Source organism: Microtus pennsylvanicus, chromosome 14, assembly GCF_037038515.1.
Source record: "Microtus pennsylvanicus isolate mMicPen1 chromosome 14, mMicPen1.hap1, whole genome shotgun sequence".
NCBI lineage: Eukaryota > Metazoa > Chordata > Mammalia > Rodentia > Cricetidae > Microtus > Microtus pennsylvanicus.
In genome coordinates this window covers 37,161,131-37,180,361 of record NC_134592.1, presented here as the reverse complement: position 1 = coordinate 37,180,361, position 19,231 = coordinate 37,161,131, and the positions used below count along the sequence as shown (strand labels likewise).

At 33.3% G+C, this 19,231-nt stretch overlaps 1 protein-coding gene across 18 annotated transcripts in view; it reads left to right on the top strand.

The window, feature by feature from the left end:
* Gphn (gephyrin) overlaps positions 1-19,231 on the top strand; it is a 342,975-nt gene that overhangs the window by 119,341 nt on the left and 204,403 nt on the right. For all 18 annotated transcript variants that reach the window (XM_075948519.1, XM_075948523.1, XM_075948515.1 and 15 more), the window contains exon 4: positions 3,500-3,592. In XM_075948519.1, the coding sequence (XP_075804634.1) occupies positions 3,500-3,592 (93 nt within the window). The remainder of the gene's footprint in view (positions 1-3,499; positions 3,593-19,231) is intronic.

Sequence of the window (19,231 nt, the reverse complement as noted above, 5' to 3'; positions counted from 1 at the left end):
AGTTTGCCATAGCTTAGAAATGTCTCCTAGCAGTCTTTGAAAGTAATTAAGAGTCTGGAATTGATCTCTCCTATTTGAACCTTTTGAGGTTTAAATTTTTTAAAACCGGTTTTATACAAAAACATATAGTTATCCTCCTGGATATAGCCTAAATTATTAATAGAATCTCTGCTTTGTGTTTTTTCATAAGTAATTTGTAATCCCCAATAAAGCAAAATTTTCTTTATTTTTTCAAACATTCTTTCTAAAGTGTCTATATTTATTTAAATCATCTAATGAGATTCACCCATGTAATGGTAAACTATAAATTGTGGAATTTGCTTATGTATTATTTCCATCATTATGCTATTTTGTATATGTCTATGAGTTGTATAGCTTTATCTTGAGGTAGATCATTTCTTATCTTCCTGAGTAACTGCCATACTGATTTCCATATTGACTGTACAACTTTCTGCTCAAACCAACAATAGATAAGTTATTCTCTTACTCCACGTTCTTCCCAGCATGAGCTGTTATTCATTTTATTGATCTTAGTCCTCTATCAGATGTATTCTTGGTTAAAAATAAAAATAAAATCTTTTCTGCATTTTGTAGTCTGTTGCTTTGTCTGAATGATGTGTCCTTTGACATGCAAACACCCCTCAGTTTCATGAAGTCCCATTTATTAATATTTGATCTGAGTGATATTTGTTCTTTTCAGAAAGTTTTTCCTGAGCAAATGAGTTCAAGACTTTTCCCACTTTGTCTTCTTCCATGTTCAGTGTATCAGGTTTTATGTTGAGGTCTTTGATTTGTTTGGATTTGAATTTCCTGCAGGGTGTAAATATGAATTTATTTGCATTGTTTTACAAGTAGCCATTCAGTTTGACCAGCATCATTTATTGAAGAAGCTATCTTTTTGCCAGTGTGCATTTCTGGCTTCTTTATAAAAGACTAGTTATCTATCGGTTTGTGATGCCATGTCTGGGTCTTCAACTCAATTCCCTTAGTCAGCATGTCTGTTTTTGTGTCAGTGCTATGCTGGTTTTATTACTGTTGCTCATTAGTACAATTTAAGTTCAGGGAAACTAATACATCCAATTTTATTATTTTATTACTTAGGATAGTTTTTCCTACTATGTGTTTATTCTAACAGAGAGTATAGTCCACAGGTTGGGCCCAATTATTATTTAGGTTCTACTTTTTTTAAATAAAATTCTTTTAAAATTAATTTTGAAGAATGCAAAACTTTCCTCACCTCAAAATATTTATTTTCCTCACCACAAAATATGTATTCATTAATGGGTAAAATATAAACATAATTGAGATTCTATCAAGTGTAGTTTGAACTCTAGTTCTTTTCATGAACCTATCAACATATTTACTTTTTTTGAATCCATAATAGAAACAAGTATGAGACTACTGTTTTGGATTTATAATTAAGGTATGAATATTTAGGTGCTAGAATTGATTTTGTCAAACAAGATTTTTTATTAGCATATAGTTTTCAACTTCTTTAATGTATTGGCGTAAATGAATGCAGACAGAAATTGTAATAATATATACAGCTTTAATTGGGAAATAGACTTATAGAACCAGAGGTTCCAGCGGAGAACAGGAAAGCAGAAGGGGCGGCCGGGAGCGCACCCGCAATCTCTATAAGTAAAAAATATCCTCGGGGGACAAGTAAGGTGATTGGCTGGGTCTCTCCTACATCTCCCCTTTTTGTCCAAATAAGATAGAGCCAAACCAAATATAAATATATACAATAGTAACAAATAGTAAATATAACAAACAATATTGAGCAAGAAACTTATAACAAAAGTTTTGTTAAACATTCTATCTCAAGGAGTCTAAATAAGGTAGAGAGTAACTACAATTATCCAATCTTTAACTCCGTCAAAGATCTGAGAAGGGAATTAATATTACTTAACAAACAAGAGATATCCAATATGTGCAACAAATGACAGAGACAACTGTCTACCTGGGCAATCACCCAAAGTCTCGTTTGCAATGTTGAGTCAACCAACTTTGGCTAAGGCCTAACATAACTGGCATACCATTATTAAAGGCAAGGAACTTTCTTAGAACTATCCTACCCTGTCTTGGCAAGATAAGACAATCCTGTTTTATCCACTTATGGATATTTTGTATCTTCGTCAGTAGTTGAGGTATGGGTTTTTCTTAACCCAAAGGCCAGTTTTGCCAAGAAGACAAGCTTCTAGTGGAGTGTCTTTGATGCTCAAAGTTTTCTCGAGAGTAGAGTGGTGTCGCCAGGAGTGATTGTGTCTCGTTGACACAGAATTCTAGGTTAGATTAAAGGCCATTTTCTACAGCTCTTCGAAGAGGCTGAAGATTATATTGTCTATACTAAATATAATCTCTATGTATCTAAAAGACCTGATTAACCTAAAAATAAATATAACAAACATATAATCCTCAATACCTATCTAACTTGAAGACTAAGAGAATAAACAACTGTGCAATATATGAAGACAATATCTTCAACTGTAAACAATGTCATTACATATCAAATATAAACAATGTTATTATATAAATAATATCAGAGGTAGAAATGTACATTGTGATATGGTAAATGTATCAATACAATATAGACAAAGTTATAAGCATGCTCTTATACAAAAATAGAAGTAGGAACACTCACATTCAATATTCAATATATCAATATACAAGAAACAGTACCAGTACAATTTTCTAAAAACAGTAATTCACAAATACCAATCATACCATCAAACCAGTTAATCGCCCCCCCCCCTTTTTTAAGTAGAGCATGAGACTCTTAATCTCAGGGTCATGGGTTCAGGCCCCACGTTAGGCACCAAGTGTATTGGCGTAAATGAATGCAGGCAGAAATTGTAATGATATATACAGCTTTAATTGGGAAACAGACTTACAGAACCAGAGGTTCCAGCTGAGAACAGGAAAGCAGAAGGGGAGGCCCGGGAGTGCGCCCGCAACCTTTATAAGTAAAAATATCCTCGGGGGACCCCGCCCTACAAGTAAGGTGATTGGCTGGGTCTCTCCTACACTTTAAGCTTGAAAATATTTGAACTTGAAAAAGTAATGGTGAAAAGACCTTTAGATACGCTATTTAAGTACATAACAAACAAATTATAAATGATGCCATTTGTCATCAGTTTGGTGTTTGATTCATCGTTTTCTATCATTGAAAAAATAAATATCACAAACAGAATTATATTTTGGTCAAGTGTGAAACTTTTCAGAATTGTCCTTTAAAAAGTCTTTATTTATTAATCCCAGCACTCAGGAGGCAGAGGCAGGCGGATCTCTGTGAGTTCGAGACCAGCCTGGTCTACAGAGCTAGTTCCAGGACAGGCTCCAAAGCCACAGAGAAACCCTGTCTCAAAAAACCAAAAAAAAAAAAAAAGTCTTTATTTATTTATTGTTGAAAGAATCTTGTTTCAATGCTGTTTGTGAAATGATTACTTAGAATTTTGAGCAAACAAGTAAGTTTTTCTGTGTGTTTATTATCTTTTAGGAAACTCTCATAGATTGGTGTGATGAGAAGGAACTTAATTTGATACTAACAACTGGAGGAACAGGGTTTGCACCACGAGATGTCACTCCAGAGGTAAGTCAGAATGCCTTTCTCATATTCAAGGAATAAACTAGTTATATTATTTTTTATTCTGTTTAAAATTTTCATATTACTTCTAAGAGTTTTATAAGCAAAACTATTACTTATTACTATGACAATGCAAATATTTGGATATAGAAGAGTTTTTGAAAATATTTCCTGACTTTATTTTTGTTTACCCTTGAAATTGTTGAATATGAGGAACTTTGAACTGTTCTAAAAATTAGTCCTTCATTTGCTTTTAGCAGCTACACATCAGGAGGTTATAGCAAATTTTAGCCATTTCAATTCAAATTTGGATCTGGTTTCTTTCTTTTTGAAGTACCTTTGTCATATGTCTCAAAGTACAGTATATAATTATTATATATTTATACTAAATTTACTCTAAATTCATGAATAGGCAACATATTTTCCATATTTTAAATGTGAATAATATTTAAATATAGAACTTAATAATCTAAATAAAAATACCTATTGTTTCTGCTATAGTAAAAAGAAAAATTAGGGAAAGAATGAAACATGAATTCAGAGAAAGGGTCTTTAATTTCTTTTTTAAAAAGCCACAAATGTCAGTCGTTACTGTGGAGTAGTGGAAAAACTTATATTACCATTATGATTTGCTTGCCGTTACCCTCAAGTAAATGTTTCTCGCTCGATTTCAGTTTAATATTAACTATGTCCTTCTATTTTCAAACCAATATACTATTGTATCTACTGCCTTATTATCAGGTTTTTTCCTTCTCTTAATTTATTAAATAATTATTGTCTTCATATATTTTTAAATTTTGATCAGCATTAGATTTCACAAGAATGCATGCAAAAATATAGTTTGCTAGGCCCCTCCCCTCTCCTTCTAGTTGAAATATATTGGATAGATTACCAGAATTTGTTTTGCAAACAAATCTTTATGTGACATAGATGTTTCTAATCCATAGACTGTACTTGTAAATTCTGAGTACTACTGTATACTTTTTGAGAATCTAGTTTTCTAAAACAAGTACTAAAACTTTTATTGACTGTTCTCCTATTTTAGTATATTTCTTTTTATATTGTTATAATTAGTATTATAAATAAAAACATTTTCTTTCCAAAATTATGAAGAGTTGTTTTGTGGTAGTGTTAAATTAACTGCATAAATCAAAGGATCCTCTTAGGAATTTGTTTAATTTCTCTGTCCTAACTTGACATCTAACAATAGGTGGTCATTTGACCATTTTTGTTATATGAGACTAACAAGAAGTTTGCAGGGCAAGCTGTCTTTGTAGAGTTTTGGTTATATTTTATTTTGTTTTCTTTGTAAAGAAACCACCTATATGAAGGTAATTGATTTTAAGAATTTGGATATTATTTAAATGATATTAAGCTTGTATAATGAGTCCATAGTTTTTGTATGATGGTTTGTTACGTTCACACTAGTATTTATTTTTATATCAGAAAAATAAGAAACGATAAGATTCATTCATAACCAAATAATAGTGTTATTTTTAATTATAAGGAAACAGTTTACATCACTAAGTATCTTGTTTACTGTAATCTCATTACCTATTAATTCTTTTCCTCCTACTGACCAGCAAGGTGACCGTAGGTGGCTGGATTCATTTTCATTAGTCATACATGTGTGGAATATTTTTCTCACACTATGTAGTTCCTCAATTATTTATATGCCAGTTTCCTTTCATATCAATTACATTCGATTTTGACTTGAAGTTGTTCAGATTATCCAAATTCAAAGCTCAGAATCACAAGATTGTCTTTACATCTGATATCATCAATAAATCTGGAATTCCCCAGATTATATATACTTTGTTTTTCTAAAAAGCCTGTGGATCCCCATACTTCTTTCCTGCCAAAAGATCATTAACTAGAATGGCATACAAAACTTACTTATTAAAGATATACAATTCAGAAGAAGGTTTATTTGAAGAGAGACATAATTCAATATATAGGAAGGAATACTAAGAGAAATCTGTGCTTTGTTCAGATATGTTACAATTACAAGACCCAAATGCATTCACCAATTTTTGTGTCATGTGAATCTTAATGATCAATGGCTTTTGTACCACTCACACTGATAACTTTCTATGAATGAGACTGAAAGTTTTAACATTCTGGTAACTGAGTGTTTCTAATAACCAGCACTATCCAGAGGCTTTAGAGATCCTCTTTGTGAGTTAAAACCTTGTGATAGATAGGAAAAGGTACTTACTCCTATTACTTAGGAGATTTCAGGAGTATGGGGATTATGCATATTGATCCAGGATTAGTCATTTAACCACTCGCTTGTTTAGTTTTCTTAAAATAAGGGAAATTGAATTATCCATTTTCCTGGGGTTCTGTGAACATTTTTAAAGATTTGTTTTATCATTTATGTGTATTGATATGTGGCAGTATGGTGCATATATGTATGTAAGTATATATATATGTGTGTGTGTGCGTATATATTCATGTATATAAGTATATATACATACACTTACATAAGTATACATATATTTACATGTATATATATTTATGGAAGTATATGTGTAAGTATATGTTTATATACTTAGATGCATATATACAAACACACAGAGACACATTCATATTAGTGTAGGTGCTCAAAGAATTTAGAAGTAGCTGTCAATCTCCTGGATCTAACATTACAGGTGATTATAAGGTACATGATGTGGGTGTTGGAACCAACCACTAAGCCATCTCTGCATCCCCAGCTTTCATTAAATTAAAAAAAAAATTAACCTCAGATGTAACAGGTTTCATTATGGCATTTTCATAATACGTTGTTTTGGTTTGTCCTCTTTTATTTTGCTCCCCCCATCTCTTGTCTGCCCCAACCCTTCTGCCTCAAGAAGTTTCCTTTGAAGTTCATGTCACATACATTCAATTGTTTTCTGTTATCATATTCCTCCATTTTCCTTTAAATCTCTCACCTTTGATACCATTTTCTGTGTTGATGAACTATATTAACACTCACTTTCACATGGAAATATGTATTTAAACTTAAGTTGTAAGTATTTGATGAAAGCCACGCCTAAAATTTTATATGAGTTTGCTTAAAATAGTTAAACATTTTCTTTTATTGGCTACGTAAGTGCCAAGTTGTTGGGGAGAGTTTTTTAAAAGCTAACTACTAAACAATTAGTCTTAATAACGAATTCAGAGTCTATCTATGAAATCTTCAAAATCTTGTGAAATTGATTTTTAACTACTAAGCATTATATTTGATCCTTTCCCATATTTATGTAATTCAGGAATTTATACCACTCTAATATATTATTTTCTCTTTTTAGTACTATATGTTGATTAAGCTCTCGTGACTTTTTATGTTTCATATATCAAAAATTGAACAGTATTTTGTTCTTAAATATTATTTAGTTACATTAAAAGCAGACATGTTTGTAATCTTTTATGCATGTAGTAACTACCTATATAAAGCATTAAGCTTATAATCTATGTGTGTACTCAGTATCTTTGTTTAAAGCAGTGATTTATTTCATTATTAATAACTTAACCTTTATTGTTTATATCACTTTATGTTTTACATATATGAGAGTGCATCTGATATGAATATCTATGACAAAAGCTGTTTAAAGACTTTAGTAAATAAATATTTAAAAAAATACTTGGCCTCCAAAACAATTTTTCATTTCCTTTATGCACTTTAGTAGATACAATTTCCATACTATTTTAAATATAAAAGCATGTTTAATAGAAATTATAATTTTAATTTTGAACGTAACTGTATAACGATTTGTTTATATATTGAGTATCTTGTGTATTTATACCCTACAGAGTAGAGGGTATTGCTAGGCACTTTTATCTATATACAACTGTAAGTAACAAATTTTTTTAAAATAGTGTAAGAGCTTACAATTATACAATGATACAATTACTCATTTGACATTTAAATAATGCACAGTTCCTCTCTATGGGACTACTATTTTGAAATTATTAATTGTCAATTAGTTTGAGATACAAGCACAATTATTCGTCAGATATTTGTGCTATCAGGGAAGAAACATGAAGAATGAAAATTATAAATACAATCAAGGAAATAAACCATACTTATTGCCAATTGGTATGGATTATAAATGAAGTAAAATTTAATTAGCTTAGATTTCTTTCTAATTCTGTTTTAAAAGGATATGGAAATAGAAGAGTCTATAAGGTTGTTTCATGTTACAGCCTTAAGGCTATGAGTATTTATTTTCCCTAAACTATGGATTTGTTTCTACTTTTTAGCTTTGTATCATAGAATATCATTCAGTTGATAACTTTATGCCTCTTACTTTCATCTTAAATGTAGAATTCTATCAAAACATATATGCTAGCATAATCACAGTCTTTTAACTTTTTATCCTCATTTTAACAGGAAACTTTTATATTTATAGATGTATTTCATTTCTTTGACCTGGCAGTTGGGTAATTTGTTTGCACTGTAAAACACTAAGAATTATAAAATTCTATGAACATAAGGAACCATTGTTATTTATTAGCTCTTTATGTACATGTATTGCCTTAATCATGTATATCCAAAAATCATTATTTAGACTTTGCTACACATAGTTCTGTCATGGTAGTTAGAAATCTATTCCATGAAATATCCACTTTGTTAATCAAAAGTTAGTGCTATTATATAATTATTTGTTTTTTCTTGCCTTCTTGAAGTTCATAGTTTTCAGAATTTAATTATGTTTACCATAAGACAGATTTTTTTACCTAATCATTAATCTTCTTTCTTACAATTCTTAAAAAACAAGAATTCAGTTAGTTATTGTAAAGAAGATAAAATTGAGTTTAGTTACTAATTACCTTTTAATGTTTCTCAATTTTTTATTCTATTTGAAAGTAAAAATTTACATTTAACAATTTCACCTAAAAATTAACACCCATCATTTTAAAAGCAAAGCATCTCTTTATAAAAGAAGCACAGCGAAACTAATGCCTTTATTCATTTGTCTTATAAAGAAAAATGTAGTCTGACATAAATCATTTGAATTATTCATTTACTTTTAGCTGCATATCAGTTTTCCCTAGAAGACATTGATTATTTCACTGCATGTATCATATATTGATACTTTAGAATATTTAACTGCAATATATGTTATGATCCTTGAGACACACACACACTCACACACTAAAAATACACATGCTGTGGATATTCTTTTATAGTTCTCTGATTTTTGTTTGTTAAAAAAAGAAATACCCATTAAGCTTAATAAAATTTAAATCAGCTGAAATGAATTAGACTTGTAAATATGTCAAATCTCTTCTTTGTGAGTAGAATCATGTGACAATGTCAAATTGCCCACAAAGCATAATACTCAAAACCTTTATACTTGAAATATTTCAAACTAATCTGAAGATCTCTGTTTTCAGATTTGGTAGCTACATTTGAGATTATTTTAAGAAGCTATCCTGTAATTTTTATGCAATTGTTCTAAACGTAAGGACTATGTTCCCTTGCTGTATTTTTTTCTATACATGTGAAGAAACAATTTAGTGTAAGTAAAAACTTTTATATGTTGTCAGAAATGCCGGGATTTGAGTACCGGCTCTACTACTTCGTGTAAAATTTGGGACAAGTTAAGCTATTTAAGCCAAAATTTTCCTTTCTACTGACTTCACTAATGTCTTTCTCTCAAAGTTTTTGTTTGTCACAGTAAATAATGAAAATAGTCATTAATAGGCTTTGTTGAGTCTGTATATGAAATAAGGATGACAGTTGACATTTTCCTGCTATTATTTTAAGACATGGGACAGAAAAATAAAAATAATCTACATGATATGAGAATTATTTGTAGCTTCTGATAACCTGCATCTCAAGGTTAAAAAGCTGTTTGTTTATTTATTGTAGCTTACTCTATTTTGTCTTAGGTCTTTAATTCCATTATTAGTTTAAGTTCCTATAACTTGGTTTGAAATGACTTCGGTGTGTGAAAAGATAGCTTTTTTATCAATGGCTACCAACTAAATTAATCTATCATTGACTGTTGTATAAAAACACAAACAGGACTGGGGAAATGACTCAGTCAGTGATGAACTTGCTTCGTAAGCATGAAAACCTGAGTACAGATCCCTGGCACTCATATAAAAGTTATATAAAACATAGATACAACAGCAAATACCTATAAACCCGTCATTGGGATTGGTGGTGGTGTAGATGGCAGATCTAGGGAGCTCATTGGCCAGTAGCTCCAGGTTCAGTACCGACCTCAAAAAATGTGGTGTAGAGCAATAGAGGAAGATACCTGATGCTGACCTTGGCCTCCACACATGTCTTCAGGGGCTTGTGCACCCATATACACGAGCATACATGATGGTGATGCATATACACATGCACACAAGCACAAAGATTATGCATGATTATTACATACCATATGATGTTTTGATATATGGCTCTTACATTGGCAGAAACAGTAGAAGCCGTCATTATTGGTAGAGTCTCAAATTAATTTTGAAAAACAGAAGTTTTTGAAAAAATAGTTCTATTTCAGAACTCAAACATATGTATGAGCTTCCACACTGCTAATAACTTCACTCCTTGATTTTATTAAACTTTACAAATAGTTATGAAGCACCTTGAGCTTTGATGAGCTTAGTGCTAAAGTATATAGTTACATGATAAATCATAACAATATAAATCTGATACCAAAAATATGCTACCAATTCAAGCCAAAATATTTTCTTTTACAAAACACTTGAGTATTTTATAATTTAAAATGGTAGAAATCAGTTTCAAATATGGAGAGAGGAAGGTATTACTGATGGTAATAAGAAAATTTAAATTTATGAGGACTGTTAATATGAATATAAATTTCAAATCTTCCTGCGTAGAGCAGAGGACATAACATTGTGTATAAGAATGAATAATCTAGATTTAATGTGTGTTTTAGAATGCTTACTGGAGGACAATGTAGAAATAACAAAAAGTAATCGTTGTAATTGAGAGATTGCTTAGAAACAACAACTTATAAATACATTATCTCCAAATAAGACATTAAGATCATACCTCCAAAACCTAAAATGTCCCTTTGGAGTTAGAGAATTTGCCTAGTTGGTAAGGTTCCTGCTTCATAAAGCAGGGCAGTCTAAGTTCAGATATCTAGAACCCCATAAAGAGTGGGGCATGATGATGCACACTTGTAATCCTAGTTTGTTCAGGCACAAACAGGAGACTCTCTAGAGCATGCAGATCAAATTGTCTTCCTAAATCAGCAAGGTCAAGATTCATCAAGAGGTCCTGTCTTGTTAGATAAGGTGGAGAGCAGTAGGGACAAACACGGGACATTGAACTTCAGGCACACATGCAAATACCATAAATGCACATACAACATGGGCCCGATCTAATTTCACATTTCTCAAGTATGTATCAACAAACAAGTCAAATTGTTTATTTTTGAGAAATATTTTTACACCCTCATTTTTAAAGTGGGAGGCATTGTGTGTGATCATAATTCAGAAGTAACGTGCTTGCCTACCATGATGAAGGCCTTAGACATGAGTTCTGACAATGGAGGAGCCTGGAGAGAGGAACAAAAGAACAAAGGCAGGAAAAAAAAGAAGCGTCCTGATTTAGTCTGCCAGTCTAGTAACTGTCCTCACCATTATTTGTGCAAAAACTGCTGATAAGTACATTTCAATTTTGTTGATTTCTTTGTGAATCTCAGTCAGTACCTTCAAGAATCAAGACAATCAATAAATACTGATTTTCCTTAGTCTTCTATATCTACCATTTTCTGTAAAATTGCTGTTTGTAATTATGAAGAAATCACAGTATCAGAGTTTTAGGAAACAAAGGACCTTCGGGTTTAAATCCTGAACATGTTCATTTTATCATTCCTCATCTTTTGCCTGAAGATCTGAATCAGTATTTCTTCGTGAACTTTCATTGGTGGAAGATTCCTTATTGATTGAAAACCCAAACATATTAAGATAAGTTGACCACATTATGACTTACCTACTTGTTATTGTGCTGCTTTTGGCTATGCATAAGAAAAAATTAATTTTGTATAATGGTATAGGTCGAGGAATACAACATTTTCTCCCATCTTCAACTTTTTTTAAAATTACCTTTTCATTAATCTTTCCGACCAGCCACAAACTTTCTCTGATTTGATGCCCTTTCCTCAGCCTATTCTTCAAAAAGAAAAGCCCAATTAAAAAATAAGGCCAGTGGAAAAATTAAAGGCATAGAATTACCTTTAATTCTATGCCTTTAAAGGCATAGAGGCACTTAAATATGCTAATTAAAGTTGAGTTTCCAGTTAAAGCCATCAAAATGAAAGTCTTCTATACAACTTAACAACATTAAAGATGGAAAAATACATTATGTCTAGACAGTATCTTCCAAAACTAATAGAAACACTGCACCTATAATTTCACAGCAGGTGTGGTTCTCTTCACAAGACCTGTACAAGGTGAAGCTAATTAACATTATAGCATAGTTTAGGGAGGGATTCATGGGCCTCTACCCTTATCTAAGTTGGTGGCTTCTAAGAGAAGGGAACTAGTTTTCTTTAAGAGTATGCACCTTGATAAATTGGCCATGTTGTCCTAGTGAATGGGAAACATCTAGAAGAATATAGACAAAACAAATTGGATTTGCTGAGTTATTGAATTTAATAAAGAAAGAGACTTAAAGTTGGGAAGGACAGGAGGAAGAGGTGAGGGTAGATTTGGGAGGAATTAAAGGGACAAGTTGAGAGTGAATATGATCAAAATAACTGGTTAATACATATAATTTAAGACAAAAATAGGCATTCCCTCTTACATCAGAATTTGGAAAATGAGGTAATCTCAATCATTTTATATGTAAACAATTCACAAATAAAATAATATCTTCAGCTTTCTTTTCTTTTTTGTTTTTTTTTTTTTGCGTTTGTTTTGGTTAATTTTTTTTTTGAGACAGGGTTTCTCTGTTGCTTAGACCAAGCTGGCTTTGAACTCACAGAGATCCACCTGCCTCTGCCTCCTAAGTGCTAGAATTAAAGGCGTGCGCCACCACCGCCTGACATCCTCAGTTTTCTTAAATATATGTTTTATTGGCATACCTTTTCCATGGAAGAATGTGTTCTAAGATTTCATAATGCCCTCCTAGGGAAGACAGATCATACAAATATGGAATACTTGCTTTCTAATTGACATTCTTCCTAGAATTGTAGTGTTGCCCTTGTAGCTATTTTTAAGGCAATGTGGACAAAACAGTGTTTTTTGAATTTAAGTCAGAACCACATTTTACTAGTATGTGACTTTATGCAGTTTATGCAAAATATACTTTTTGTACCTAGTTTTCTTATGTTCATGATGAACTCTGAGTGTTTAACTCGTAGAATAATTATGTGAGGTAGTATAAATAAGCTGTTTTTCATTCATTATTTGTTAATATAAAAAAGAACACCTTGATTTATTTAGCTCACAGTGTAAAAGACTGAAAGTAAAGGTTTGGTAGCTTTATTAGTCTTGCCTCTAATGTGGGTCTAATAATGGATAGAATCATAACAAGAATGTAAATGAGATTAAGAGTTTATATTGCCGGGCAGAAAGCAATTCTTTCTCATATTTGGTTTCTAGCCATAATTAAAGGACATTGGGGTTATAATTCACGTTCCTAGAGAAGCTATATAAGGTGAATCCAAAGACAAACATATAGTCATCCTCCTGAATATTAACCTTCATCAGGCGATGAAATGAGACAGAGACAGAGACCCACATTGGAGCACAGGACTGAAATCTCAAGGTCCAAATCAGGAGCAGAAGGAGAGGGAGCACGAGCAAGGAATTCAGGACCGCGAGGGGTGCACCCACACACTGAGATAATGAGGATGTTCTATTGGGAACTCACCAAGGCCCGCTGGCCTGGGTCTGAAAAAGCATGGGATAAAACCGGACTAGTGAACATAGTGGACAATAAGGACTACTGAGAACTCAGGAACAATGGCAATGGGTTTTTGATCCTACTGCACGTACTGGCTTTGTGGGAGCCTAGGCATTTTGGATGCTCACCTTACTAGACCTGGATAGAGATGGGCAGTCCTTGGGCTTCCCACAGGACAGGGAACCCTGATTGCTCTTCGAGCTGATGAGGGAGGGGAACTTGATCGGGGGAGGGAGAAGGAAATGGGAGGCGGTGGCGGGGAGGAGGCAGAAATCCTTAAATAAATTAATTAATTAAAAAAAAAGAAAGCAATTCAAGCTTATGAAACAACACAACCTGAAGAAACCTTAAAGGACAAACAAGGGCTTTTCAGTTCTCCTTTGAGGGCAGTAAGACCCATAGTCTTAAGTACCCCACCCACTAGTTTCTACTTTTTAAAAGTTTCATATCATAACCCAGTATCATCCCAGTAATGAAAAGCCTCTAACTTGTGAACTCTTGGGAGAAGAAATCATATCCAAACCACAGCTAGCTCCCCAAGTAGTATTTGCCTCACTTTGGTCTCCATGCTATCCTAGGACTCTTGAACTAAATCAATCACTCTTCCTGCTTTAACCTCCCAAATATCTGGGGTTGCAGACATGTATAATAACTATACCTACTTTCCTTTTAATATTATCTGCACTATCAACAGAGCTTTAGCTTGAAACATAAGTGAATAATGGTTCGTTAAATATTGAAAAGACTTCCCTGAAGAGGAAAAAGAAAAGCTGATCATGCTAAACACAAAAGTGTAGTTGTAGAAGAGGCAAACGAAACAACAGAGTGGACCTGCTACATGCTCATTTTATCTTGAATTTATTAGAGTGTACAAATGGATGACATTATTTTCCAGCTAACACTTGTACATATGTGTGTGATGTTTTTTTCTTTTGGCTTTTTTAGGGGCCCACCACCCAGCTCCCAAATAAAGCACACGTAGAACCTTAGCTTTGCTGATTTCTTGCCAGCCTTTCTTAACTTAAAGCATCCTATTTTTTCCCTCTTGAGTTTTTTCTTTTCTTACTTTTATATGTTTTCCTTTCCTACATACTCCATGGCTGTCTGTGTTGCTGTGTGGCTGGCCCCAGTGCTCCTCTCCTTGTTCTCTCCTTACTCCTCTTCCAGATTTCTCCTATTTATCTTCTCTGCCAATCCCACCTATCCTTGCTCCTGCCTCGCTATTGGCAGTTGACCTGTTTATTAGGACCATCAGGTGTTTTAGACAGGCAAAGAATCACAGTTCACAGAGTCAAACAAATGCAGCATAAACAAAAGTCACACACCTTAAAATAATATTCCCCAACACACACGTATTGTTATAAAAGAATAGATGCTAGAATAACAGAATAGTCTCACAAGATGATGTTAATATAATTAAAAACAAAATAGCAATATGCATTTGGTTGATATTAACACTAAACACAGATTTAGCTAGAGACATAGTCTTACTATAAGACTTGAAAATATTCCTTTCAGTCTGATTATAGACAGAAATCAATAATGTAAATTAACCTATATTCGATGTCATCTATAACTATAAAATATAATATTGGTCTAACACAAACTATTATAGTTTCAACAAATATATACACACATATATTACCACGAACTTAAAATAGTATCAGTTTTTTAACGTGACAGTGTTATTTATGATTTTATGTTATTACATGATATAGACCTGATAGGAATTGATAAAATGATTCAGAGACAAATTATTTGGGATGATTCTAATAATTATGTCAGTGTTATTTCCTTATAATAGAACATAGCAAAAGCATACCTGCTATTAAATATGAAAGAGTGGCTGGAGAAATGGTTCAGGGGTTAAGATCGTGCAAAGGACCCGTGTTTATTTCTTTTCATATTGGGTCAATCGCAGCTGCCTGTGACTACAACTCCAGGAGGATCAGATACCTCTGGTCTGTGAGCACCTGCACTCTTGTGCACAGACACACATCCATACATATAACTAAAAGTAAAATAAATATGTATGAAATGAAAGAATTAGCCAATATGCTGGAATTTTCAATTTCAAATATTATTAATAGCACAAAGGTAGGAATTGTCAGAAGGGATATGTTCCTTCAAAGGATGCTTAGAAGGAAGCAAAGTAATGTATGAAAGTTTACTGTTACCTGTTTAACTTCACTGGGAAAGTTTGACCAAATATAAATATAAAAATGCAGAAGAAGCAGTTAAGAATTCTAAGAGGTTTAATTTACATAAAAAATAATTTTCCAAGAATGAAGAGACTGTAGTGATGGTTGTCACTAAGACAATTTTGTTGTCTACCCCTCATATTCTTCACTTCTTTCCATCCGTTTGCAGCAAATAACATAATATTCTTGTATGTAACAATCCTCAGGATTGGACTTTATGGAGAAAAAAGATAGGCCACTACTAAGAAGTGGTTCTGTACAGAATTTTTCAAAGAGTAGAATTATTTGTCATGAAGTTTAAATATTTGAGCTAGGAGAAATAGGTTCCAAAAAATCTAAATTATACGAAAACTGTTGTTAGATTTAGTATTCTTTTTTTTTAAATTTATTTATTTATTAAAGATTTCTGTCTCTTCCCCGCCACCACCTCCCATTTCCTTCCCCCTCCCCCAATTAAGTCCCCCCCCCCCCAGCCCGAAAAGCAATCAGGGTTCCCTGTCCTGTGGGAAGTCCAAGGAACCCCCACCTCCATCCAGGTCTAGTAAGTTGAGCATCCAAACTGCCTAGGCTCCCACAAAGCCAGTGCGTGCAGTAGGATCAGAAACCCATTGCCATTGTTCTTGAGTTCTCAGCAGTCCTCATTGTTCACTATGTTCAGAGAGTCCGGTTTTATCCCAGGCTTTTCCAGACCCAGGCCAGCTGGTCTTGGTGAGTTCCCAGTAGAACATCCCCATTGTCTCGGTGTGTGGATGCACCCCTCGTGGTCCTGAGTTCCTTGCTCGTGCTCTCTCTCCTTCTGCTCCTGATTTGGACCTTGAGATTTCAGTCCTGTGCTCCAATGTGGGTCTCTTGTCTCTGTCTCCTTTCATCGCTTGCTGAAGGTTAATGTTCAGGAGGATGCCTATATGTTTTTCTTTGGGTTCTCCTTATTTAGCTTCTCTAGGATCACTAATTATAGGCTCAATGTCCTTGGTTTATGGCTAGAAACCAAATATGAGTGAGTACATCCCATATTCCTCTTTTTGGGTCTGGCTTACCTCACTCAGGATAGTGTTTTCTATTTCCATCCATTTGCATGCAAAATTCAAGAAGTCCTTGTTTTTTATTGCTGTCAGAATGGCTAAAATAAAAAACACTAATGATAGCCTTTGTTGGAGAGGTTGTGGAGAAAGGGGTACACTCATCCATTGCTGGTGGGAATGCAAACTTGTGCAACCACTTTGGAAAGCAGTATGGCAGTTTCTCAGGAAATTAGGGATAAACTTACCCCTGGACCCAGCAATACCACTCTTGGGAATATACCCAAGAGAGGCCTTATCATACAACAAAAGTATATGCTCTACAATGTTCATAGCAGCATTGTTTGTGATAGCCAGAACCTGGAAACAACCTAGATGCCCTTCAATGGAAGAATGGATGAAGAAAGTATGGAATATATACATATTAGAGTACTTCTCAGCAATAGATTTAGTATTCTTATAATGTATAATTTTTACTGTAATGTATCTCTTGCTTGCTATTCAGGACTCCATTTTACACATAGCCTTTTTTATATGTTGCTGAATAATAACTCCACTGGTGATGTTTAAATATTCACATCATACACATTATTCTTAAATAGGATAGTCAGGAGTTTGGACAATTATATGACAGTTGTGAAACTGTTTATAGTTCCTGTTTCCTTTTTTCATTTACTGCCTTGCCATTTTTAAAGCTTACTAATACTGTGCATCATTAAGGTTGGATTCTTTTTTGTGGAAGATGAATATCACTGTCAGAAATAAGTACTATTTAGAAGAGTGAGAGACAGCTTTTATCTAATATTCAAAGCAAATCCTCGTATAAACACTCCTTCCCTCCGAGGTGCATCACTGATAACATTAACAATTTGTCATAGCTTTATTCTGATTATGTTTTATCCTTTGTCTTAAGAATATAAATTATCTTAGGATATCATACTTACTTTTTAAGACACAGATGGCAAAGCATTTCCAGAAACTATATAGTTTATGTCACCCAATTCTGACATCCCTGTAGCACAAAAGCAGCTATAGGTATTATAAATGATTGAAAATTCCCAAATCTAAGAGATATTTATCCAGGTACAAGAGGCAGGCAGAACACCAAATAGACCAGACCAGAAAAGAAAACCCCATGTCACATAATAATCAAAATACTAAATGTACAGAACAACAATAAAAAAAAGGATATTGAAAACTTTAGCAGAATAAGGTCAAGTCACATATAAAGGCAGACATATCAGAACTGATGTTCTACACATCCTGAAAGAGCACAGATGCCAGCCCAAGCTACTGTATCAAGAAAGGTTATCAGTCATAAGCAAAGGAGAAAGAAACATTTTACATAATAAAAACAAGTTTAAGGAATTTGTTACCACTAAGCTACCTTCAGAGAGTACTGAAAGGAAACTTTGGGTCAGAAAAGGAGGTTAAATGTGCCCCAGATAGCACAAGAAATAAACAAACAAATAATTTGAGAATATGTAATCAGTAGAGGTTTACAAGTGATTGATTGAGGATGACTATATTTTATAAAATTATTGTAATCACTAAAGTTTAACTTTCATATGCAGTTTTTACTTTACTTTAAAGGTTATTTTATTATTTTGTTTGAATCATTTTAAAATGTAAAGATGATTCTCAGATTGCCAGTAATCTGAGAAAACATACAATAGGCAGAGTCTGGTTTCTAGGCTGTAATTTACTAACCTCACGTTAGAGAGCTCCTACCCTTTGGTACTAGTATCCTTATCTGCTAACCTACAAACTCAAAATATGTGTGAGCTTTCAGAATACTCTGAGAATTTAAAAAAAAGAATCCTGTTGGGCAGTGGTGGCACAAACCTTTAATACCAGTACTTGTAAGGCAGAGGCAAACAGATCTCTGTGAGTTCCAGGACAGCCAGGGCTGTTACTCATAGGAACCCTGTCTCTAAAAATCAACGAAAAAGAATACTCCCAAGAAATTTAGCTTCCTCAACTTGAGTGTATAATATATATGTGCTTTTCATGATGTTAAAGATACAGAGGAGAATTTCCCTATGATGGGTCAGTGAAGTGGCTTACAGGGGAAAGGCACATACCACTAAGCCTGATGAGTTTTATTTAAACCCGTGTGGTGGAAGAAGAGAGCTGGCTTCAGAAAGTTGTCCTCTGACTTCCATTTTATTCTGCAGCTCATGTGTGCACACACTATCCCCAACATGCATACAGCATAAATAAATCCATTTTAATGTTTGTTAAAGGTCTCCGTTAAATTTATCATGAAGATACAAAAGTTTACAATAAATTTACTAAAACGTCTTATATAGAGACTCTTAAAGATGAAGCATAAACCTAAGAAAATAAGTAATGCACAATATTAGTGATAAATTCTATGGATCAAAATACACCCAGGAAGGATGATTAATAGTCTAGGCAGGAAAAATCAATGTAATTAAAATAGGCCATTCTTTAAGGAAGATGACATTTAAGCAATGACCTAAAGGAGTAAAGAGGAATAAATCATGTAGAATTATTATGTCCCTTTAGTGTGATAGAG